The sequence below is a fragment of the Brachycentrus maculatus genome, unplaced genomic scaffold, assembly GCF_059751285.1.
Source record: "Brachycentrus maculatus isolate JH-2025_06_01 unplaced genomic scaffold, ASM5975128v1 h1tg000315l, whole genome shotgun sequence".
In the NCBI taxonomy this organism is placed as follows: domain Eukaryota; kingdom Metazoa; phylum Arthropoda; class Insecta; order Trichoptera; family Brachycentridae; genus Brachycentrus; species Brachycentrus maculatus.
The window spans coordinates 2,363,789-2,391,616 of NW_028281064.1; the positions used below are offsets into that span (position 1 = coordinate 2,363,789).

A 27,828-nucleotide genomic window follows, 5' to 3' on the forward strand; every position below is an offset into this window, starting at 1 on the left:
TTGACGTTGTTGAAAGGAGTGAGCGATATGTACTATATGTACTACATTTTAATCCAAATTTTATTCATCACTTTTTTCAAAGAAATATATTTACAGAAACATTTTTGCATCGTAAGTAACAACATCTCTTCGTAAAACCACGTGTTCAGAAACTTCAGACAGTTTTGTTGCATACAATTCACCCAATTTAAAAAATTTATTTTCTAAGATATAATATAAAATTTATGACAAACTTCGATTTCTTCTCTTCTCTTAAGAGAAAATAAACCCTTGGATATTTCTTAACTGTTTTTAAGACAGTTATTAACATTTTTTAGTGATACGAGTAAAAATATAAAGCATGATATTTTCCGAAGCAGATACATTTTAGGGATTTCCTTAAAACCAATGTAAATTATCAACAAAAAAATCAATGTCAAATTTTTATTTTTTTTATTTGAATTTTAATGATCCCGATTCAATGGGCGCTTATTTTAAGTAGATGTTGTATTTTGTATAATTTATACTGGTGTGTATTTTTCGTCGCCTTTAATATGCAGCTTAGGCATGCCACGACGCGCGACGCGGCGACACCAAATTCCGTAATTTAGCGCTAATTCCATTGATATTGCCTCATTTGTGGGATCATCTCTGGTAAATAATGTATGGGATATTCATTTGGTAAGACCGGTAGGAGCCTTGCTTCGTTCCGCCTGTATTCAACCCATTAAATCCGACACAATTAATTATCATTCCTCCCGACCGATTTTTTGTACTTTTGTATAATGTTTAATTCGATAAATGCTTCAGAATGGGGGCTTAGTTCAGGAGGCTTATGCAGACAAATTTATTTTGGCGTCTTCAAAAAGTGTGTGTGTGTTTTTTTTTAACATTCAAACAATTATTTCCAATTATAACTTTAATTTTTAATTGTCATTAGCATATATGCAGTGTCTAAGTTGTTCAGTTGATTTACAACATTTTTAGTGTGTCCAAATACTTGTTCACAAATCTGGATTATTTCCAATTATAGGAGTTATTTTTCGTATTATGTTTTGTCATCTCATCAAAGATGAAGTAGAAATATGGAATTCTAAGCATTTACGGGCCTGACGACCGTCATGGGCTGGTTTAAGTGATCACTTTACACACGTGTAACATTCACCATTTCTACCCGTTATTGACAACTACACTACTCAAATTGTTGGATGTTATATATATATATATATATATATATATATATATATATATATATATATATATATATATATATATATATATATATATATATATATATATTAACATATTTAGAAATCTTGTTCTTGAATCACTAGAACTTCATTAGAGACATCTATTGGTGAGATGAAAATGACGGTCGTCAGCCCCGTAAGTACCTAGACTTCCATATTTCTTCTTCACCTTTGATGAGATGTCAAAAAATTATTTGTTTAGTTGATATTATTTTTAGCTTTACGTTTTTCTCAATACTCTTCTACTTTTATAACCAACTATATTCGCCTCTTTAATTTGTTTTACTGTTCTTTCTCAACTCATTGGTTCCACACAATCAAATCAATCTTAACACGCCTTTCTCAATTTTATCGATAATTCTTATCTCTGCCTTGCATCCGTAAGTTGTTTTGCCGCACATTTCTCTGAGAGATCGCATATCCATTGATTTAAGTCTGATTACGTTCTTCTTTTTTCAACTTTGTGTTTCACTTCCAAACGTAAGGGTTGATATCAGGAATCCATTGTGTACTGCCAGTTTAGCTTTCATAATATTGTTTATTTGTTTTTGTTGATATTTTTCGTTGAGATTAGTTGAAAGTATCAGATTTAGTACCTTTTATGCACAGTGTTACAATTGGGCTTATCATAATTGGAAGAAAACTAAAAGCAGTGAAAAAACCTGTGAAAAAATGTAGAAGCTCCTATTTACGAATGATAGTTTCATTTATGATGAAGTGCTTTGTTATTATTTAAAAGTTTTTTATTATTCATTTTGAACTACAACAAATAGTATTTCTTTACTTTGCATGACTGTTAATAGGTATATTTTCTTTCGAACAATGGATGGTTTCATGTTTTATTTCATGTTAACATATTTGTATGCTGCTTTTTAAAGCGTTTACAGTTAAAAATGTTTTTCTTTGGCAGAAATATAAATTAATAAAATATTTTATAAACGCCTAAAAAGATACTGCAAATTTAATCTACTAAGATTTGTGTCATGTATTGTCACACCTTGTATCTGCGTAAAATTGGAAACCTTTCCTATACATATGTACATTTTACACTTCTCTAAGCATAAAATCATAAAAACATATAAACATTTTTATTTTATTGCATACTTTTAGTGCGGCATCGCTAAAAGATTTTGAAATCGTCGGCACAATGGATTTTAAGCTTATGAAATAAAGAAAAAGGAGAGTATCTCTAATGGACAACATATTATGGTCATACTTAATCTCACCGTTATTCCTTTTAGTGTGGTGCAATATCCAACCGAATTTAATTCACAAAAGAACTGAGTCCAAACGACATGTAGAGTATATTCTATTATTCATTGGAATATTAACCGGAATACGGATTAATCGGTGAAGATCGCATTAATTTTTTTCTTACAAGTATGTACACGTTAACGTTTACGTAGTACTTTGGTAAGCTAACGTTATATGTTTGGCTGCCATTCATGATATCGCAGTTAGATTCCTTATCAAGTTTTCACACTTTTACGCACAACTTCACATATTATGTTACATACAGGTCTTCAATGCCAATTGACAGAATTCCCCAAAAATCTAGGTCAATTTCTCTAAATTGGGGAAAAACAAAGTCCCGATTCCCCACAAATTCCCCACTTAATTATCCCATGGAAAAAAAAAACAAGTTTTCGTAAAAAATCGAATTCGAATTTTTTTGAAAAATAAAAACACCCTTTTTATTTAAAAAAAATTACATAAAAAACATAGTAAAATTAAAATACATTCGATACGTCATAAAATATGTATGAAACTGCATCATAAAAAACAGGTAATATATATATATACATGTAACTATATATATATATATATATATATATATATATATATATATATATATATATATATATATATATATATATATATATATATATATATATATATATATATATATATATATATATATATATATATATATATATATATATATACATATATATATATATATATATATATATATATATATATATATATATATATATATATATATATTATATATATATATATATATATATATATATATATATATATATATATATATATATATATATATATATATATACATATATTTATATATATATATATATATATATATATATATATATATATATATATATATATATATATATATATATATATATATATATATATATAGTTACATGGTACACAAAAATTATAATTAACAAACTTAACTTATTATTTTGTAGCATGTACACAGTTCAAAAAATGAACATATAAACAACTATGTAGAACACAAAAAATAATGCTAATTGGAGAACAAAATAAATACAAACTTCCAAAACATTATTGTATTAATAAATAGTAAAATGTAAAAATCCCCGCATTTTCCCCACATAGCGCCAATCCCCACAAATTCTCCAATCGAGTTAAGATTCCCCGTAGTTTGGGGAATTTCCCACAGATTGGAATCCCTTGTTAGATATATTCATAATGATGTGTCAGCAAGGCAGTTTTTGGCTTTACATTACTGACCAGTACCGATGACGTAGATATTTAAGTAATTTTATAATCTAATTTATATTTCCTTTCGTCCTTCCTAAAACCACAGTAGTCCTTTCTATTTCCGCTGATTTTAAATATTTTAGATAGTTCTGTTTCTTCTTTGCGGTTATATCCATTGTTAAGTCGCTGATGGGTGACATGAAATTTTCCCCGAATTTAACACCCTCTACACATTAATTTTATACTGTGTTTTTTTTTAGAACCGATAAAAAAATTATCATATGGTATTTAAAAATAAACCACATTATTATTTCAAAATGATAATACGAAGGTTTTATATAGATAGGAATGCAAACACGGTGTTTGAAAATGATGCGGAATGTATCAAAACACGTGTCACAATACATTTTAAGAAAAAGTGGTATTTAACAGGTAAAACGTAAATTAAAAATTGATAGATATTGTGTTTGTTGAATCAATTAATGAAAAAAGAGGTTAATAATATTGTCAGGTTAAGTAATTGTTAGTTAGGTCATGTTGGACAACAGTTGCCACGCAGTATTCTTTTACAAAAATATCAAATCAATCATCAAACCTTTTCCGCACCCCAATGGTTCATAGGGCACTGCATCATAAAATGAGGTGTTATCTTGATCGTCAACACATGAAGGAAAGGTCAACAGCCCCCCGCTTCAGGTCCTGGGTAATATTGAATAAATATTAGAGTGAAAAAATCACCTATATTCATTTGCCTCTCCTGAACCGGCGTGTTGACCATTACACGACGTAGCCGTACAAAAATATAATTAGAAAATAATCATATTTTATCAGCTTTGTGCAAAAAAAACGGATTTCAAGCGTATATTTCTAATGAACTTCACCGTTATATCGTTAAATTGTCTAATAATCAAAGTAAACGAATTAAGCGATTACGGACTATTCCGTTTTGTTATTGTATTTATTTGGTGTTATTTGTAAATAAATGTTTTAGGTGGTCTTTTCTTATCTTCAAAACATTCTTAAGGATAGTTAATAGCAAAGCTCGTTAGGGTCATTTTATAACACGTGGTTAAAATTTTAACAGATGTTATGCTACAAATGTGCTGTTAAAATAATGTAGTCTAGAAAAGTTGGTGGAATCTTGAACAGTTAAGGAAAACTATTAAAATGGTGATCTTTTATAAAATTAATAAAACAATCAAGGGGTAAACTGGATCTTATTTCTATGTTATCTTCGATATGGTCCAGAAACAAAAGGAATGGAGACGAATCATACAACATAGTGGTGACATCGCTGATAACCATACCCTTTTCATTGAACGACATGACATAGAAAAAATGATGCAAGATACTACGATACATCATGAATAGAGGACTAAACTGGTTGTAAAAACAGTAAATAATACGAATAAATAAGTTTTTTCCGATTCCCAGGGGGGGGTGAAAATAAATATTAGTGATTTTACACTGTAATATTTATTTTATTAAAATTAAAAACTTGAATAATCCACTTAATCGAGTTTTATTTTTATTTACGACTAGTTTCGAGAACGACAATTGTTTTCATCTTCTGGTACAAATCAAAAATAATAATAAGTCCAGTCCTGTGTAATATTTATTTAATATTACACTGTACTGGTTCCTGAAGCGCAAGAGTGATCACCTTACCTTCATACAAGTAATGATCACGATAACACTGCGTCAATTCGATGCAGTGCCCTATGCACCATTGGGTCCGGATAAGGGTTATAAGTAAGATTCTTATTGTATCTTTCTAAGCTAAAGTTTGGCAATCATGGAAATTTCTCCTTTGTCTGCAGTCGCTCTAAACCATGATTTAGTACTACAGTGAAATCGTTTTCTCAAGTTGGCCAGCCAGGATATACAAGTACGTATTCTTCCTATGCCGTGTTACCCCAGTACCAGATCAAATAAAATAAATAGTTTGCCTTGTAATATAATACGAGTACGTAATATTTTGCATTCAAAACACTCCTATGTACCATACTAGATTTAGTGCTGAGATTTCTTGATAGAACTGCATTTTATATAATAAAGCAACAACTACATAGCCTGATGATGTCGGTAACGATGACACCCGGCCACTGATCAAATAAAATAAAAATGGAAAAAGCTGTACAGTAATTGTTGTTTATATATCGCTCACTCCTTTCAACAACGTCATTTATCAAATATCGTCAATTTTCAGTTGTGCATGTTTTCAGAATGCCCAAAAAATGTACTATATCCCAGCAAAAGCGGCATATTTTTAACTTAATATTTACCCGCTACAGGGCAGAAAGTGTTGTTTTCGCATTTTGAAGAAAAGTTATTGTTTAATTATTTTTTTAAATAAACTTAATATTTTTCAAATGGAGAAAAACATTCAGGTTTTACCTAAAAAGAGCTATTGCACAGTAAAAAGTTCAATAAGTGGCTTTGATATTTATTTTTAATACATTTTATTATATTCTTAAACTTTAAAAACGGTCTCCTGAAAAATCGTCTTTTTTTATATATGACGTTGTTGAAAGGAGTGAGCGATATTATCCACATATTATGTTAACATTATTTTAAAATAACATTTTAACATGTGTTAACTTTTATATCTGTTTTTACAGAATAACATCATTTTAAAATATTTTGGCAACTGAATTAAATGGAGGAAACCAAGCATTCCGCCTGTCGATTTCTGGAACCCAATAATCATTCCTGATTGGTGCAATTTGTCTGAAAGCTTTGAAACTATTTTAAATAAATTACCGGCTAGAAAAAAAATCCTCTTAGTGCTGAGAATTTATGTGGCAACTAAGTATGCGAGATAAGTTTTATTTGTTTTTTGATACACTAAATGCTACTACCACGGTGGTAAGGTATTTAAAATATCCGCTTTTAAAGTGTGTCTTCTATTAATACCTAATTGTTTAATAATAATACAGGTCTTAACTGCTAATATCTTGTATTTACATTACTAACAACTAAAGGAGTTTTCTGGGGTATGACGTATTAATATGTTTTTATTTTTTTATGAATCATTCCTTTTTGCGTGAATCGAAAAAATAGGATAAATCAGAAATCCATTAAAACTCATTACTTTTGAATAAACGACGTAATAAGAAAATTTATTTAAAAAAATACAGACATTATCATTATAAGGTTATATAATATGTAAGGTCACAACACGTATCTAAGCCGGGTTGTGGTCTAGTGTCGCAGACTCTTAAGTCAGAGTTTCTCGGTTCGAATCCGCTCCACCACAATTTGATACCTACTTCTAATAATGAACCGCTTAGGCTCACAAAAAAAGTATGAAATTAAAATGTTTGTGTTTAATAATAAAAAATATTTCTTTATTAAAAAAAAAATCAACAAAAATAAGTCTCAGTTTCACAACAAAACGTTTTTCGTCTTATTAACTTTTTATAAGGAATTTCATTAATATACAGGTAAAATATTAGATCATAAAGTCACGTTTTTTAAATTAAGATTCCATAGAAACTCACAAAAATTGAGTTTAAATTACACAGAAACCCATAAACATTGAATTTAGATCACATAGAAACCCACAAACATTGGATTTAGATCACATAGAAACCCACAAACATTGGATTTAGATTACACAGAAACCTACCAACTTTGAATTTAGAGTACTTTGAAACCTAGAAACATTGAATTCGGATTATACAGGAACCCACAAATATCAAATTTAGATTTCGCAAAAACCCACAAACCTTTAATTTAGATTACTTACAACCAAATAAAAATTTAAGACCACAAAATATTTAGAAATCCACAAACTTTAAAATATGTGTTATTTTCTAATCTGGTAAACATAACAAATAACGGCAAGTGTAATTTCCATAATTTGTACATACATATATACGCGTACGTGCTTTTTTAACACTGGCGACAATTAAATTTAAATAATTGAGCAATAAAGAAAGTCAAAATATGTGAAAACATATTTCTTCACGGGCAATTCAAAGAAATTTCCCGAAATATCTCAATCGTTAAGAAAAAGCTCGTATTACAAGATCATTTATTATTTCCGATTAAAACATTTCTATGTATCCAGTATTCAGTATTCAGATAATATTATTATGCATGCGTTTCGTGTGTGGCTCAGCGCGTGTGATCTGGACCGCCGACTAAATGTCGCCTGGCGGAAACTGATAATCCCAGTGGACATCTCTTTCTTCAAATATTTTAAATAAAACTTACTTAGTTTTTCATAAAGGGCTGAAATTCAATGTATTACAAATGGGAGATCGCTGTATAGTGGGTTCTAAATTTACGTGAGTCAACAGACCGTAAGTTTTTTGGTACAAACTTCACGACATAAAATTTTTATTCAACACTATTAAAATAAATCAGAAAATTAACAAAATATGCAAACATGAACAAATAGAAATAATTGATATATTTTTATTCTTCATCTTTTCAATTAGAGATTAATTGCAAATCGTATTGGATGAAAAAATAATTGAAGAATTAATTTATCCATATCCACTCCCTATGTGAAGCATATGGAATCCACAAACTGCTTACAGTTAACCCAAATGGTTAATATAGATTATATAAGATAGCAAGTCACATAGGCTAGCCAGCTTAATTGCGTTTCCTTGACGACAGTTGTGACTATGGATTATTGCGTCCTACAACGAATTTCCTCGTTCCTTACGAAGTCTGCACGGCTAAAATTCTTCGCTGTCATAAAATTTTAATGAATGTTTGATGGATAATCGTTTAAAAAAGATTTTATGTAAAGCTTAAATAATTATTTGCATGACACGTTTACCACGTACCCATTACTATTAAGATGTGTCAAAAGTGAATTGTTTTAACTCAGTAATGCAGTTAGGTACAAACTGTTTTATATGGTTTATCAGCTATGTTATATATTTTAATAAACACACTCGATTTTAGCACCATTTTTCTCTCACCATGCGATGGCAATAATTATTTTTATTTTTATTTTTTTTAAATTTCTTAAGTTAGCTTATATTACAACTAATATAAACTATTATATAGACTTAATTTACATCATCTATGTATATATATTTACATTTCCTTACAGTAAACAAAACGTTTAATTTTTAAATTCTTTCAGACTCTTTTCATTCTTCATACATTCAGGCATCTCATCATATATTTTCAAACCCTTATTATCCATTTAACAATTTTGCGACACGGTTTTTTTCAACAATGGCAGTCTTATTTTATCCTTATTTCTAGTAATATGGTCATGACAATTTTCGTTTAAAACTATTTTATCCTTAACATATTTTGGTAATTTATCGTTAAAAAATTTATGTATAAAGATCAGCATATTAAATTTTAATCTCTTTTTTATAGATAACCAGTTAAGTTCTTCTCTCATTTTTTCTATATTATTATATACATTTTTCTTGAGAACTATTCTCATCGCTTTATTTTGTATAATTTCTAAATTTATTATAAAATGCTAGTCAAAATACTTTGATAATTATGATTAGAATTTATTTATTGTTTTAATGAAAATTTTTGAAAAAAAGTTGTGATATAAAAAAAAACGCGTTGAAAATTTAATCCAGTATTTCTCTGCTTATTTATCTAAAGAATGCATTTATAAAGCAATGCATAAAAAGTTAAATATTAAAATGTTTAATAAAAAGAGGAAATCCATATTTCGAGTTCAAGGTTTGAAAGTCCACTGGGTTAAATATTGTCGCCCTTTATCCAAACGATCCAGTCAACATTAATTTATTATAATAATACCTTACACTAAGCCCTTTCTTCTCTCCTACAAGACCTGGGAATTGATGACCTCCGCACTACAGCGATAAAGGCTTTACTGAAGTACCTACCTCCGATGTAAAATGTATATTAAGTACCTACCCATGGTTTATGTAAGAACTAGCATATACACTTGAAGTGATCTATCCGTTTTATAGATATAAAAACAGGGCCGCCACAACGCAACCGTTATTCATTTTTGAGTTTTGGTGTTGGAAATTACAATTAGTATTTGTAAATTTAAAAAAAGTAATCTATGCAAATTTCTTTATTTGAGCATAAAACACACATGTATTTTTTTAAGGTTGGAAGTCACTGATCATACTCAATGATCATGTTTTTTTTTCATTATTTATTTTCATTTGATTTCCTGAACTTCTTTATAAAATGAATGTAACACAAACTTTGATTTCAACCACTTAATTTTTGGTATTGTTTTCCATCCGATTTCGACACCTTGTCTTCTCAAGGGATGGATAGATGTTGAAGGTAGATCGAGTGAAACTAGCATGATCAAGTATTTTAAATACTTAAAAGCGGATAGGTCGGAGTAGGAATAATCGGCGGGTAGGCATGTATGAGAAAATCATGAATGTGGAAGAAGCGTAGAAATTTCTTAAATACAGAATAGTGTGGCATTCTACCCTCGCTCTCTACTCTACGACGTATTGTAATTAGTTATGTACATATATTTTTTAAATAATTGTTCACAATTATTTTGGTTATTTTTGTCTTTGTTAATTTTCTGTGAAAACCAAAACGTTATAAAGGGTCCGCCAAATAACATTTTTTTTTTGAAAATGGGGCGCAAAACATCGAGTGTAGCTTCGGCTGTGTGGCACGTAGCGCCGTCCTGTTGAAACCAAATGTTGCCAATATCCTCCTCTTTAATTTTTGTGAACAAAAATCCGTTCAACATGGCCCGATAACGATCGCCATTGACTAACGGCCACTCCTTGCTCATTTTCAAAGAAAAATGGCCCAATTATGCCTCTGGACCAAAATCCGCACCAAACAGTGACTCGTTTTGGGTGTACCGGCTTTTCAATGTATGCGTGCGGGTTTTCTGTGCCCCAAATACGACAATTTTGCTTGTTTACATACCCGCCAAGATCAAAATGAGCTTCATCCGAAAAGATGATTTTTTTGGCAAAATCGGCATCTTCTGTAAGTCGAATGTCGCAATATTTCTCAGCGTTGTTCAAGCGTATACACAACCATATTCGCTCAGCGGAAGGATAAAACTAATTATCTGTTAAATCAGACATGAGCTAAGTGTTACCATTCACGAAATAAGCACTAGTTGAAAAAAAAAACTTTAGATGGCGGACCCTATACTTAGTTTTTTTTTAGGTTTTTTGTTGTTGGGAAAATGATCAGCCCTGAATTTAATCTTGTTACTTAACTGAACGTGCTGTGGACCTTTATAACTTTAGAAGTGCCGCTCGCATAAAGTCCGCTATCAGGTCATGACCATTTTGAGTCAACGCAGTAAAAAAGCTCACACTGTTTTCATAAAAAGCTCCCTTTATTTATAACGAAAATCGTGCTCTCTTTACGCGGGCTATCTAATAAGGCCATATCTTGATCGTTTTTAAGAATTGCTAGACGACTGATCATTCCAAGTGACATCTTAATGGATAGCAAAGTGTTCTGTTTGGAATTTCATTACAAAGCGTTATTCACAGATACCAAGTTCTGATATCGTTCTCTCGTGCAGGATGTAACTTTTTTCTTTCGCTTAAGTCATATAAATCAATCACCTGAAATGTTCCCTATCTTAAAACTGCTATAAATTACGAAAATAGAAAGTTATATCTTCTGGAAAGGAAGAAGAAGAATCCACCCCGAAGAAGCTAAATATCTCAATTAAAACTTTCACCACTAATAACTCAAGTGGTAAAAAACATATATTATTGTTTACAATGAAAAGTTGTGGCTATGTTAAGAAATATATATTTATGAAAATTCAAGCTTGTTAATAAAAGAAGAATTTGTATATTATAAAATAACTAACTAACGTACCATCATACCGCTTTCATGAGCCTGATCCCTGATAGATTGAAAGCTGGTAGTCTACTTCAAGAATTTATATAATCGCCTACTTTTTGATCTACTCGACAGGCACCGTGTCGTAGTTGAGTAGATGGTCGACTGCGAAACTGGCGTCGGGGGTTTGATCCCCGCCAATGGCAAAATGAATTCAAGAAATATTTATTTTCAATTGGTACGAGTATTCGTGATGTATTTTTCATATTTACCTTCCCTATCCTAACTATCCTACCTGCAAACAAGCCTCTTAAAAAAAAACCTTAAAAAAACTATAATTTGAATAATTTCCAAAATGCTCGATGATTTTTTATTAAATTAATTTATGTACAATGTATGAGTTACATACACAAAAAAAGTTAACGCCACCATTTTAGCGATTTTATTGATAAAGGCATCTTTTTCATGTCACCGTATTCGTTAAGTCGCAACATTATTTTCTCTAAATTCATTTTACGTAAATGATTTTTTTTTCTTAAAACACCGTTTTTGCATTGAAAAAATAAGTTTTTCTGCGAAATAATTATATGGTTTTGAAAAGAAAAGAGTTATTAAAATGTGAGGAGTGAAAAAAATATACACATATTTTTTCGACATACGAGTTTATTCTAAAAAACAAAAAATATCCAATTTACATTTTTTTTAAATTGAGGGTGAACACACGACTAGCCCTGAGCGGGCTGAATGCATTCTTATTTGAATAAGAAACAAGCTTGAGATCTAAGCCTTAACAGTTCTAATTCCCTTGCAATCTCGGAGCTAGGAGATCTGTCTTCTGCTGAGCTTCATGAGCCCACATCTCGTCGACCTTGTATATTGAGTTTTTGAGGGAATGCATTTGTGATTCCAGATGCCGTGAGGAGCAGAATGGGAGCGGTGGACAGCGGCAACGAGACGCTCCTCTCGGACGACTCCTCCTCCGTGGAGCTCAGGGGGTCGCGCACCCCGCGCAGCCCGCCCTCCCCCGCCAACACCCCCTCGCCGCCCGGACTACCCCCGCGCATACAGCCCTACAGCGGCGTGCTGGGAAATGTATGTCACTTTCACCTTTTTGCTTATTAAAATGATAAAATGATGCTTGAATATATCGCAGTCGTACAGGAGAAAGTGATCTTGTACTATGTACTAAATTTGTGAGATATGTACTAAATTTTTTGCACACATTTATTTATATTGATGTGTTAATTGCTACGACACATTATAAATATATTGATATATATATATATATATATATATATATATATATATATATATATATATATATATATATATATATATATATATATATATATATATATATATATATATATATATATATATATATATATATATATATATATATATATATATATATATATATTTATATATATATATATATATATATATATATATATATATATATATATATATATATATATATATATATATATATATATATATATATATCATAGTCGTACAGGAGAAAATGACAAACTACCATGACGTAAAATGTTCAGGAGGGCCATTTAAGTCACTTTTGCTTGGCAAGAAAGTAAACATCAATGCAGTCAGTCATTTTTAACAAGTCAATATATTATACTTCCAAGTTTAAAATCCTTTGGGATTTTTTTCAGGGCAATATTAAGCTAGTAAGACATCAAATAGTCAATGATCACTTTTTTGTAAAACAATGCACTTGGTCACTTTCTCCTGTATGACTACGATATGAAAAACGTAGAGAGTCAAAGAATTTAAAAATAAATATTTTGTGAACTGTAAGAAAATGTACATGTAAATTAACTTTAAATAATAGTTTGTGTTAAATGTAATATAAACTAACCGAGGAAATAAAAAAATTATTAAGTACAAATTATGTCAATTAGAAACACGTTTTTACAGGGCTTACGACCTATCATAGGATAGTTAAGTGATCACTTTACACACGTGCAACATTCACCATTCTACCCATGACAACCACACTAATAAATTATTGGAAAATAACTTATATTACTACATATTATGAGTTATTTTACATACTGGGAATCGCTTAAAAACAATACTTTAAAAAATATGCAGCCTAAATATAAGCTGCATAAAATATGAATTGATAAATGTTTGAATGATTTTATAAATACAAAAATAAATGATTTTTTACTATAGAAGTCAAATTATTTACTGGATTTACTGTCTATCATTGGCTGATTAAAGTGATTACATGACATAATAAAATCAATAGATAGTCAGAATGGATATTACATCATGGGCAAAATGGTGAATGTTACACAATGTGTAAAGTGATCTCTCAAACCAATCAATAAAAATTCGTAAGACCTTATTTTAATTATCATGGCTTATACTTTGCCTTATCACAAAAATCGTCTTTGTTGGTTTTTATACAATATATACGACAATATACAATATGCACGACTTTTTAAACAATAAATGTTAAGAACTTTTTCACATATGTGCTTAAAATACATCACCCATTCCTTCAAGTACGTGACCCTAACAATGCTCCATTTCTTAGAAGCTATTATTGAGATGGGACAAGATGAACCCAACTATATAACGTGAAATGGGAGCTCGGAACTGCTCGGGATATTACGTTGGTCGTGCTCGCTGTCTGCGTATTGGTGTTCGTGATGCCTCCAGGCTGGCACAGTACAAGCTTGTACAATATAGGCTTGTCGTGACAGATGCGCAGGCGCACTTTGCGTATCTCGGACATCGACAAAAGCGCGGGAAACGACCGTAGCTTAGAAGAAAGAAAAGCAGTTAATAAGCTTTAACACTCCAGTTTTTATTCTAACATAAACTGAGAATTCGGGCAGTTAACTCCTGTATAAACGCTTATATATTAATACTTTTTCCTTAAAACTTTTAATTATTTGTAAAACTTTCCTATTATTATATCTTTGATGTTATCACTATAACAAATTTAATATTCGAAAGTAGGTACATAGTACATAGTCTTCATACCTTTTGTTTTGACGTGCTTGCAATTTTGTAATAATTTTTTTTTTCGGTTTTCCTCCCATCATTTTTTTACGCAGAATTTTCTCCCTTTAAATTATTGAAATTGATTTCCTTTTACTGGCTTTTTTATTATTTAAGTTTTTGAAAGAAAACATTGAAAACATTGTAAAATTAAATTAACTTTTTCTGAAAATTTCTTATATCTATTCAAAATGTTATCATGATGGTCACCTGTAAAAGTCCGCCTCTGTAGTTTAGTGGAAACCGTAATTGTCTATGGGATTGCTGAATGTCGCAAGTTCGATTCCCAGGGGGGTCAAAATAAATGTTTTTTTTTCATTCTTGTATTTTTTAGATATTATCCTTGGCGACTTTTGTTTTCTTATAATTATTAACTAAATACCGCAATTTGATGCAGTGCCCTAAGCAAAATTGGATGCTTATAAGAAGAAAGATATGCAAGAATTTTATTCAAATATGAATTTAAATTTGTACAGTTTGTGCGAGTAGAATATATGGTATACAATGGCTCGATACCTAAACAAAAAATAACCTAAAATCTGAGGAAAAATATGCCAGGGACAATATTTTTTTTAAGACTGGGTAATTTAAGCACTCAAATATCTTTTCTTGAATGTTTCACGCAGATACTTTGTGGCACATTTTATAAACTTTATAAAATAAAACAACTTTTTTTTAACCACTTTTTATTGGTACACTTTATCCAAGGCTTATCGTAAGGGAATGATAATTAACTATAACCTTACTATGAGTATTTCATTGTTTTAGAATTTAGTACATAAACCCTGATGATGACAAGGTTCTTGTCGAAACCGGTTGGATAAAGTGTACTAATAAAAAGTGGTTAAAACAAAGTTGTTTTATTTTATAAAGTCTATTAAAATATCAAATAACTTCAAACATATGTATGTTATATGTTATATCATTAACAATTCAATCATGATAAAGCATCTAATTATATATTTTAAATACCGAATCCTCAATTTGTTGTGCATTGACCTTTATCGAATAAAATATATATGTGAATATTCCTTATTTCTTTTAATTTCTTTATTTTTTAATTGGCTTCATTTTTCAAACCACCTACGTTCACATTATCGCACTAATGAGGAATCAATTAAACAGTTTAGTTTACAGTCCCAACTGAGGAATTTAAAAAAAAAACATTACTTGATATAAAATAAAATGCACTTTTTGGATGAAATAACTCCTGAATGATTTCAGAATACAAACTAATATTAATTCAACACCCTATTAATTAAGTAATATATTTAATATTTTAAAGTACGAAATTGCTTCAATGGACTTTATAAAAAAAAGTACTTTGTTTTTAACCACTTTTTATCGGTTATTTATTCTAACCGGTCTCGACAAGAACCTTGTCATCATTAGGGTTGAACGTGTACATAACCATGATGATGACAAGGTTCATGTCGAATGGAGAAAAGTACCAATAAAAAGTGGTTAAAAACAAAGCAGTTTTATTATATAAAATATGTCACATACTATCTGCGAAAAATATTCAAGAAAGCTTGAATGGATAGGACCTATTAAAAAAATAGTCTGAAACTAATATATGATATTTTCTGTACGAAAAAGGACTTATGATTGAACTTAATATATTTTTATATTTTAAAGATTTTTTTAAGGTCAATACTGCTTTCATATTTGTGATAAGTTTTATTCTTCTAACCCTCATACGCACCCAATGGTGCTTAGGGCACTAAATTAAATCATTACTTACATAAAGGCAAAGTGATCACTGCTTAGTCCAGAGTAATATTAAATAAATATTAGAGTGTAAAATCACCAATATTTATTTTCACCCCCCTGGGAATCGAACCCGGGACTTCCAGCACGTTAGCTAAACACGCTGACCATTACACCACGGAGGCGGACTGAGTAGTGAAACTGATAAGTTTAATAAGCTTATTTATTTCCTTTATTGTTACCTTAAATTACATTTGCAAGAAGATCATATATCATACAAGCACCCTTGATTACGCTAGTATAAATCTTCTCCGTGGTTACAAAAGGGAAGTGGAACGAATGGTAATCTGCATACTGTGTGTTATTTTCGCTGGCGAGGTAATTTATGATTGGACTGTATCGTTATTCTCGATCAAATGACCCCGTTAATTTCCCACTGAAGGGTAGGTACTTAAACGGACTACGACTCCAACTTATAGGGAGAATGCGACTTAAAAACGTTCATTATAATCGATCGGATTTTACTTTAATAATATGACAGAAATTATTTTTCTAGTAGTGATTCAACTACCTATCTAATTAAGGTAAGTTTTTCTGTTATTTTTTTTTTACATCTCAACAAAGATGAAGAAGAATATGGAAGTCTGGGCAAGTCTTTGTAGAGATGTCAAAAAATAATATGAAAAATAACTCCTTCAATTGGAGATAATCCAAATTTGTGAGCAAGTACCTACTTATTTGGACACTCAAAATCGTAAAGTTTTTTTGTTTTAGGAAATCAAATTTCATCGATTTTTTATTCTTTTATTCACAGATAAGGATATTATATTGAAATATGGAAGTCTGGGTATTTACAAGGTGTGCGGCCTGTCATTAGCTGATTAAGGTGATCACTTTATACATTATTGACAACCACATTACTGGATCCACAGATTGGGTATTTACAGGACATACAACTTATAATTGGCTGGATCAAGTGATCACTTTATACATGACTGACAACTGTATTTCTCAAATTTCAGCCAAGCCAATACTCAAAATCATTATGGAAATAACCAAATAATTTTACACATACATTAAATACTGATAATCCCATCAGTCTGTTTTTTTCATGTTTTACTCTTTTTATAACACTAGCTTGTTTTAATGTATCAATATTTTTTTACAATATACTGAGTGTTTTCAAATTTTTTTCCACGAAATTTGGATTTACACTCATTCGGAGACGTTTATGTCAAGATTTATTCAGTAAATGTAATATTGCTATATGTATTTTATTTATTGTTTCGGCATTAACTTTGTGGTAAGACATGTTACAATGATTAAAGAAAACACTTGTTTTTTACCACTTCAGTTTTATTATAGACTACATGTTTCAGAAGTTAAACTTCCATCATTCAGGTCTGTATAATCTTATTTATGGAACAATTTTATATTTTATATTTTACTTATTATACAGACCTGAATGATGGAAGTTTAACTTCTGAAACATGTAGTCTATAATAAAACTCAAGTGGTAAAAAACAAGTGTTTTCTTTAATCATTGTTGCCATATGTATATCGAAGATATAGGATTGTATTTTTAACCAAAAATAATTATATGTAACTTAACCATACATTAAGTTATAAGTACTTAGTTGAACTTAAAATACGAGTTTAAAACTTTTTACTTATTCTGTTTTACAGATTTTAAAAACAATTCACAGTTATGACACATATTCTATATAATTTGCAAAAAATGCAGAAAAATCAAGTCATGCACAACCAATTCAAGCATATCTTCTCTACTTACTTTTATTTTTTTTTCTTCATCATCTGTGTCGTGTTTTCTACCACGATTTACGTTTTAATTTATTTTTGTTAACTATTGCATTTCCTTATCTCCATAAATAAAATGGTAACCGCACGAATTTGTACAATTTATTGCCGTTTTGACATTAAAAACTCAAGAAAAAGTATTCTGAGAGAACGAGATTTTGCATGTCTTTATACATTTTTTCTTATGGGAATTTACAGTCTGAATAACTGTGACGTCACGTCAATACCCATATCACGTCCGCGGCACTCACTTGTGTTATGTGAGTACTGTATGTCAAAATTTAGGTCACTAAATCAAATAGGTACTTAATTTATTAATTAGGTACCTACTCGATAAATTAAAGTTGCTTGTGTAATTAATAGGAGGCTTCAATAGAATTACGCTAATTTTATTGTATTTGATCATATGCGTGTGAGTAAAGTGTTCGTTTATTCCAAATCTTAAATATTCTGAAGTTGTTCAATGATTGTTTATAAAAATTACATAACGTTACATTTAAATACTTTTGTGTTTAAATTTACACCTGTGTTACCTTTGACGAGTAAAAACATGTTTTTTAAATAGCTTTCAAAATAACAGCGCCATCTGTTGAACGTAATAGCAACATATTCAGTAATGAACATTGCTATAGCAAACAGCGTGCTTTTTGACACATGCCGTCAATAAGTATTTTCAATGCTTTTGTTGCATTTTTGTCTTATAGATTTTTAATATTTTAACGTTTACAAGCAATTTGAAATGAAACATATTAGATATATGTGCTTTCTATTATTTTACTTTTCTATTTAACCAGCCTGAACACAGCGACATGTGACCGGGGATAGCTAGTTTGAAATAAACATATATCTTATTTGTAAAAAGAATGTGTAGTTTGTTAAATTTGTATTTGGTGACAAGCATATTAAATGAAAAGTTTTCGGTTTCTTAAACCTTTAATCGAAAACAATAAGATCTAATTAAAAATAAATAATTCTTGGTGATTCACGTTTCCGATTAAAATTTTGACCCGGTTTATAAATGCATTGTTTGTTTTTAATGAAGACTTTTTCATATTATTTTTTAACATCTCATCAAAGATGAAGAAGAATATGGAAGTCTGGGCATTAACGGGGCTGACGACCGTCATAGGCTGGTTTAAGTGATCACTTTATACACGTGTTACATTCACCAATTCAATTCTACCCATTATTGACAACCACACTACCTACTCAAATTCTTGGATGTTCTATATATATGAACCAATTTAGAAACATTGTTCTTGAATCAATAGAACTTCACTAGAGACATAGGTGAGATGAAAAGAAGCTTTTTATTGAGCAGAAAGTTCTATATAAGTATGTGAGGTCCGAAGTTTTTGGACACACTCAAAACGTTGTAAGACTTTTTTCATCAACTCTTTGCGGTATCTCAAAAAAATAAGTCGGAGAGGATGTCTGATTCACTTCAATTTATAATGTAGATGTATACTCTATAGGTTTCTCGCTTTCCTATTCGTTGATATCTCCAAACTCTTCGCTTCTACATACTCACCTGCAATATTATCTGGTATCATTCAGATAACTAGTAAAATCTTTTTCCTCACCAACTAAGCTAGTTAACTATTAAACTTACCCACTTGAATATTTGTAGAGAGACAAAAATTGTGTGTATTCATATCACAACAAAGATGAAGAAGAATATGGATGTCTGGGGATTTGAAAGCCTTACGACCTAGTATTGGCTGGTTCAAGTGATTACTTTATACACTGTGTAACATTTGCCATTCTACTCGCGATTTAAAAAAAACATCACTCAAATTTATTTAAGTCATAAATATATGATCCATCTCATGACGTTACGCGATTGAGTTCACATTAGCCATTGGATTAAGAAGCTTTTATTAAGAAGCTGGATTATTCACATACTGGCAAACGCCTTGAATTTAAAAAAAAAATATGCAACTTATACTTTGACTAGTTATTTTTAATCACAACGTTTTGAGTGTGTCCAAATACTTGTTCACAAATCATCTCAACTATGAAAACCATATTTTCTTCATCTATAATATGTCAACATATAAATAACTCCTAAGTGGAGCAAATAGAGAATTAGTTAAAAATTTCCTTGACACTTTTGAAATAAGGTTCTTAGTTTATTAATAACATTACACGGGAATCATATTAATATCCGAATTTACCCATGTGTGTTTATATATGGACGGACGTTTAATGATTAATTTTTTCCTGTCTTTCTAGTTACATCATCAATTCTTTTAAATACTAAATTCGAGTGTGGCCTCGTTTGTATCCGATTCAAAAGGCTGATTTAAGTGTATAATTACCAGATGAAGAAGATAACAATCGTAATCGGAGAGTGACGTCAGGCTGCCTTCTAACAGCGCGAAGCCGCGCACTGAAGAAGTATGTGGTTTCACGACAATAAATTTTATTTCGACATAAAAATAATCGTAAGAAGAAATATTTCTGCAGCGTAAAAAATACCACGGTAAATAAAATATTTATGTTGTAAAACATTATGGCAATCATCTCGCCGAATCTCTGCGGCTAAGACAACTTTTTATCCCTTGTTACTGATATTATATACAGCTTTATATAGTATAACGTTAAAAAAATTTATTGATTCGCAGTCACTTCGTGGTAATATCTTTCGATTTTTAATTCAAATTTACTTGGTAAATACCACTATTTGTAGAAATCCATTGTGACACGTGTTTCAATGCAGTCCGCATTATCATCAAATAACGTATGTGAAGCTTAGTAATTTTAAACTTATTTCTTAGGGACGTTGAAGGATAAAATTTCATAAACGTCAACATTTTGAACCAATAGAGATTCATAAAAAACAGAATTGACAATGTGACAAAAACCCAAGCTTTCCCCTCATTGTCCATGTTTCCACTGATTAAAAAATAAGAAGCAGCTCCTATCTCCTCCTTATTCTTACTTGTACTTATTTAAAAGTTCCTGAAATGCAATACGTACATTAAAAAAAAAACAATATTAATATACCATTAAAATATTTTATTTGCTAATAAATAATTTTATGTTATTAAAACATTTAATCTCAAAACGATTTTTAAGAAAAAACGGGTTTAAAATATACTTTTTATTAGTATTTTATTGAAAGGGTCACAATTTTTTATTTTTAATAAATTCATTTATCCAAAATCACGTATCCCCATTAAATTTTTTTATGTAAAATTTATTCCGTCACGTATTTATTTTTGGCCATACAGAAACTGGCATATTCTAATAATAATTATGTAAGATTGTTTTCTAGCTTAGATAATTGATAAATAATTCAACATATAAGTCCCGTACTGTTTTTTTTCTTTAACAAGATAATTGGAATGTCTCTTGAAGGAATCAAATCGATATTTGGCCCTTACCTTGAGTTATAATTTATAAAACCGTGTTCCTTTTGATTTTGTCTTAATAAAAACTTTAAATGGGGTACTAAATTATATCAGATTTTTTGACATATTTATTACTTGAAATTGAAGGGTTAATGCTGTCCTAAAATACATTTATGAATAAGGTTGAAGTACGTAGGTACCTACCTTTTTGAGGCTTCTTCAGAAATCGCCTCGGGGGTCGCTATAGCCCAAATCAATTTGGTTAGGGACATTCAGTAATGAGAAATTGTTCACAAATTAAGGGTTGACCTTTCTTATGTAATCTAAAAATATTACATCAAAATGTTTTCATTAATGAATGGGAAAAAATGAAAAGAATAGGGTCAACTAATATGCTTTAATACTTCGTTTTAAGAGTTTTGGTTTTAAAAAGGAATTAAACTTACATAATTTTTAACATATTTTATGGAAACTCACCAAAAACTAAAAGATCCTAAAAACAGAACTTCATCCAATAAAACCTAACAGCACACTTCTTTTGGTCAAAAGAACTTTGATTATTATGCAATAAAATTAAATATATATAAAATTGTTTCCATTATCCATAACGTAATTTTAAAAAAATAACTTCATATTAAGAGCTAATTATAAATGGTCGATGGAGTGAGGTAGTTCTGAAATAAATCACATCATTCGACTATGTCGTATTTGATTGCATGTCCCAAACAATATTCTTTCAAATAGTTTTAAAAATTAGTCTTGAAAAATGTGCCCATGGCACGGAAAACTCAGTGAGGGCACATTATTTTTATTTGTCAATTATATGTATGATGAAATATAAATAAATATATAAACAGCTCTGAATATTTGACGTTACTTTATATTTTGTGTAAGATATGTCATTAATTTAACCTAATTATTATACATTTTACAAAATCACAATAGTGGTCTTTTTACTGTTGTCTCAAATACAACAAAATTTTACGTAAAATATCTACGTCATACCATTTTAGCAATAATCAATGTTATACAAAACGAATGTTTAAATTTTATACTTTTTTCGATTACGATTTCTATTGATCTCAAAGTCGATAGAAAATTAATGATGTGTGTATCGAAGTGTGTCTTTCGATAATCCCAACTACATGCATATTATGAACAGTGCTTACACAAAATAACAGGGTGAATTACGAAACGATAAAAAAATAGTGCCCCGTAGGCCGATCATGATTGTGCGCTAGAAGCAGGTAGATAAATTTAGTATGAATGGAATTCCGTATCTTTCTTTACCTAAGGGCAATTTGATAATATCTTTTTTTAATACGGTGTTTTAGCCTTTATTAAATTAAAATCATTAAATTTCTTTAATATTAGAGGCTTAGTACAAACCTATCTACCCATCTATCTACAACAACAATTTCAATCTTTTGTTTTTTTATATAAAAAATATTTTAATTGTTTTAAATATTGTCCTAGATACGTGTTATGATATTTACTTATTTTCATTTACAAATACCGTATATTGCCTTCAATACTTTATAAGGTGTCGAAACACGTTTCGCAGCAAATGTTAAATTAGTACTAATTATTAACTATGTTTATTTATAATAAATGAAATGTCTAACGTACCATAAAATCATTACCTTATTAGTTAATCAGTGAGACTTGTAACTTTTTACTATATATCCATATTCTATTCATACAATTTTTCTTATAAATTAAAGACTATTTTAAAATAAAGTAAAACTTGGATTCATATATTAATTACTTTGCTACGCGTATCAGTAGAAGTTAAAGAATCACAAAAATATTATACGATAAAATATGAGCTTTTACTTACGAATAGACGAATAATTGTGAAAGAATTTCAATCGAATATCTATAGGTATAGTAAAATATTACTGCCAGTTTAATGCCTTATAAATACAAAACAGAGTGGTTTTGAACATTTAACAAAAAAATAACTTTCTGTTAAAAACCACACTACATATTTTGAAGCAATATTGTCTATGAAGTAATTAACGACATTGATACATGTAAACCAATTAGTTTCTATACGAGTTATAATTAGTAATGGGTACGTTTTTCCATTATATTTGTTCACACAACTGATTCCGTTGAAAATGAACGGGATATTTTGTAAACGTAACAAATTAACTGTGTAAAATAACCATTAATCTTATTGACAAATAACATATACTGAAACAACACTTACTTATTTAAAACGAAGAAACACGCTACTGACTTTTGACACAAACCTACTCCTAACAAAAGATATTCACTAAACAAATTATTTTTATTTTATTTCATTCAAATTTAATTTTTTTCGCTGTTTTTGTAATCATTACTTTTTTATCCAGTTAAAATCCATATTTTTGTAGAACAATTAACTTATTTAATTAACTTATAAAGATTTTTCGACAAGCTTTGCTGGCGATATGAAAATAATTATATGAAATTGATTTTATCACTTATTTATTCATAACCATAGCCAATTTATAAATATCAAACAAAGTTTTGTAAAAAAAAGTGCAGAACATAGTAATTATAATAAGAACATAGTAAGTTGATGTGAAAAATAGTGAAAGGTGCAAGAATTTTAAGATGTATAGAAAATATAGTGACACATAATTTAAAATCGTGAAAAATACGAGCGATACAAAGTACGCATAATCTATGTATTTATTTTTTACCATGCACATTAAAATTTACAAAAATGTGTCTTCAGTGAGCTTTCCTATGCGGGAGGCACATTTTACAATAATTATTTATAAAATTAAATGAAAAGTAAATTATTTTAAATTTGCTATCATATACCACTTGGGCGAAGGATGCGATCCATTTCAGATCTACCCACTCCCATTATCCATTTATAAATAGCTCTTTCATATTAAGTTTCTCATTTTAATGACTTTGTAGATAATAGAATCAATTACATTTTAAAGAGTACACAATTGCAGTAAAAATTTACCATTTGATTTGTTTTTCTTTGATTTGAAAATTCTGTCGAAATGATACAATAAAACAGTAAAAAATTCTTAACAGTAGAGCTTGCAGGTAGACAGCTTTTACTGCTTCAAACAGATTTCTGATTTTATATACCATTATCATTCAAAATAATTTTAAAATAAAATATGAACAGAAAAGTAGGTAGTCATTCCTTAAGTACTCGTAAACCTTCCCACAAAACGCTTTATCCACTATTTTATACCAACTTTCTTCAGTTCAGTGCCGAAAAACTAAACGAATTGTTATGTAAGTGGAGCATTATTGGTTTATAAACAGTATAAGTCCGCTTTGCATAATGAATACATAGCCAGTCATATCGAAAGGAAACGATAAAGCTTAAAAAATATATAAAGTTTTGATTGCGCGGGTCGTAAAATGCCCAAAGCACGCGTCTTCACACGCTCTCATCTGCTGGAAGTGAAGAAAAAATGGACCAGAATTAACATTTAAAAAAATTATATAGCTCGTGGCTATTCTGGGCTGAGTTTAACCTCTTGAAACCCATATCAATTATTTAAACTAATTCATGTAATTTTTTTTTTTAAATATATTTCAAATGTAAAAAGTTAGTGTGTCAACCAAACGTTTTTTCTAACTATTATTTTTAACAGAGAACTAACTATGTACGTTTAAACGAAATATAGCCTTATAGTATATATACATAAATAATTTAGAGCTTATTTATCATTATGTATCTACTTTTATTGGTTCTCTTCTACGTTTTGATTAAAAAAAACTCACACATAAGTCAATTGTTATCAATTTAATTGATATGTAAATGTATATATAAAAAAATTAATCTGGTATTTACCCAAAAACTCACTAGCACTATAAGAATTAAGAGTAGGATGTTTTAAAAGAATATGATGACAAAATGCGTTATAAAAATACATGAAATATATTCAATACTTTTTGAACTGACAAAAATCACCAGAATACATTAAGGCAACCTTCCGTCACAAATTTGTAAAATCAATTTCCATCAAAATGTTAATCAAAATGAAGAATACGTAACACTTTTAAATATACATTTAAAAAAAACACAAAATTCAAGACTTGATATATAACTATAGGCCTCAATAAGTTATCATTCATATTCATAGTCGATTGTTCAAAATTAAGTTTTGGCGGTCTTTGTGTTACTTTGTAAACATCGTTCTATTACTAGAAAGAAACACCGAATTTAGAGTTTCGACATGATCCAACAAATAATATCATTATCTATTACATTTTTTATTTACATAGATTATGGATTTAAAAAAAGCCCTTATTCTAATACAGCGTTGTGTTGATATTCCAATGCAACCAGTGAATAGATATAGGGCATTTAGGATTTTTCATTTTTTTTGCGAATTAAGTCATTTTATTACGACTTTTACGAAACAACTTCTTGTACTGTTCCAATTACATAATTCCACAATTGTAAAAAATAATGGAAAGAGGAACGGAAGGGAGGAAAGGGGAAAAATCAATGTTCAAGCCAAAGATAAATTTTACGTTACTAGAGACACGCTATGTATCAATGTATCGAACAAACTAAGATATAATTTTTATATTATTTAAACAGATGTTTATTTATAAATATTGTCTGTATAAACGTTGTCTTGCTAACTAGGTTTGTAAGTCATACAAAAAAAACACTGTCATATCATTAGTAAATAAATATCGTCAAAATGGGGGTTGGGTAAAGCTTTTAGTTACATTTTTGAATGTGGGTTAGTCGCTCGGCGATGTTGTGATTACGTTCCCACGGTGAACTCTCGCTACCAAGGTAGTATTACAGTATCGTATCGGCCGGCTGGTAGTAATGGTGGAAGGTAACTGGTCGCTGGTCACTGGTAACACACGCAGAAAGGTGAAACACCCGCGGCGGTATGAACAACAATCAAATCAGGCCTTAATGATTTATGGAGTGCGCAAATCTCTACTGCCCAGATCCGGTTTGCATTTTCGTGCGGTACCAACAAAACAAATAAATTGTCGGTGACGGCGTTTCATACGCGTATCGGTCGGGTCGATGCTTGAACCGCGAGGGATTTAGGCGCCATTTGTCTCATCTTAAACGTTACAAAAACAAACTGATGTTTATATATTTCAGAGATTTTGGAAATTAAAAAAGCCATAAAACAAAATTTAAATATTATTATTAATCAATTAAATTTAAGTAAGAGTCCTATTTTTAATATTTTCCCAATTTCTGTTCCTAAAATTTCTGCACAGTATGTTTTTGTGTGTGTTCTCCACTTAACGAACGGTAAAATATTTTACAGAATTTTTTTTTCTTCGGTGAATATGTTATGTAAAAAATCTTATACCATGATTGTTATATTCAAAAGAACCACAAATAACACGTTTCCACGAAACGTCAAATTATAGTGCATCTGCTCTCTCTTCTATAAGTTAATATCAACCTTAATCTTAAGAGGGGAGTCCCATTATCTAGATTTTAGCTTAGGTGGGTAAAAACATCTTAATGAAGTTTTTTTGCTCAATTCAATTTTATATCTATTGGTGAGATGAAAGCAGCTTTTTGTTGAGCAGAAACTCTTTCACTGTATGTGATGTCAATATTCTTCTATTGACATAATCTATGTTGAGATGTCAAAAAATAATATGAATAATAACTCCTATAATTGGAGTTAATCCAGATTTGTGAATGAGTATTTGGACACACTCAAAATGTTTTACTTTGATGTAAGTTGTCAATAGATTTGCAAATGGAACACAAAATCGAATGAAGTTCCCATAAGATTTTTTTTACCATAAACAGCTACAAAAAACAACTCCAGGAAGAAATGAATTTTATAGTTATAATCCTCGTCTTATATTTTTTGTACAAATAAAAGTGTTTTTTTGAATACCTTGTTTTGAAGTCTCGTATTCTCGACTCCCTTCTTAATTTATAACCTATTGCTAGACCATTTTTCCATACCTTTTGGATGAAAGCACATCGATTATAAAGAGATTTATTTATTTCTGAAGAAAACTTTCTCTTTTCGAAGATGATCATATCGATTTGATAACAGTCCCATGAAAAGTCGAGCATGTTTATGGTGGCGATTCATGAATGATGAAAAATAACCGTTTATTATTGTTGTATAAAATATAGCTGAACATATCAAGATCGAATGAGGAAATCAGGAAACAGATTTGTTTGGTGAAATCTTATGTGAACGGTGTTATGAGAAGTTGAGCATATTTATGGTACCGATTTATGAGTTACAAAAAATGAGTGGTCATTATTGTTATATAAAATAAAGACGAAAATATCGAATTCAAATAAGAAATCTGGAAAAAAATCAAGAAATTGATTTTGGTTATTTCTATCTAGTGGCTTGCTCTGAATTTTTAATCAGGGTAGCCAGTAGGATTGGGTAAGGATAAGGCATAGTTTGCATTGGTCGCGTTTCTATATGGAACGCGAGTAA

General features: G+C 29.7%; 1 protein-coding gene across 2 annotated transcripts in view; it reads left to right on the forward strand.

Annotated features, from left to right (window-relative positions):
* LOC148304481 (leucine zipper putative tumor suppressor 2 homolog) overlaps positions 1 to 27,828 on the forward strand; it is a 232,201-nt gene that overhangs the window by 95,478 nt on the left and 108,895 nt on the right. For both annotated transcript variants that reach the window (XM_088268239.1, XM_088268240.1), the window contains exon 3: positions 12,382 to 12,563. In XM_088268239.1, coding sequence (XP_088124365.1) covers positions 12,399 to 12,563 — 165 coding nt within the window. In that variant the 5' untranslated portion in view covers positions 12,382 to 12,398. The remainder of the gene's footprint in view (positions 1 to 12,381; positions 12,564 to 27,828) is intronic.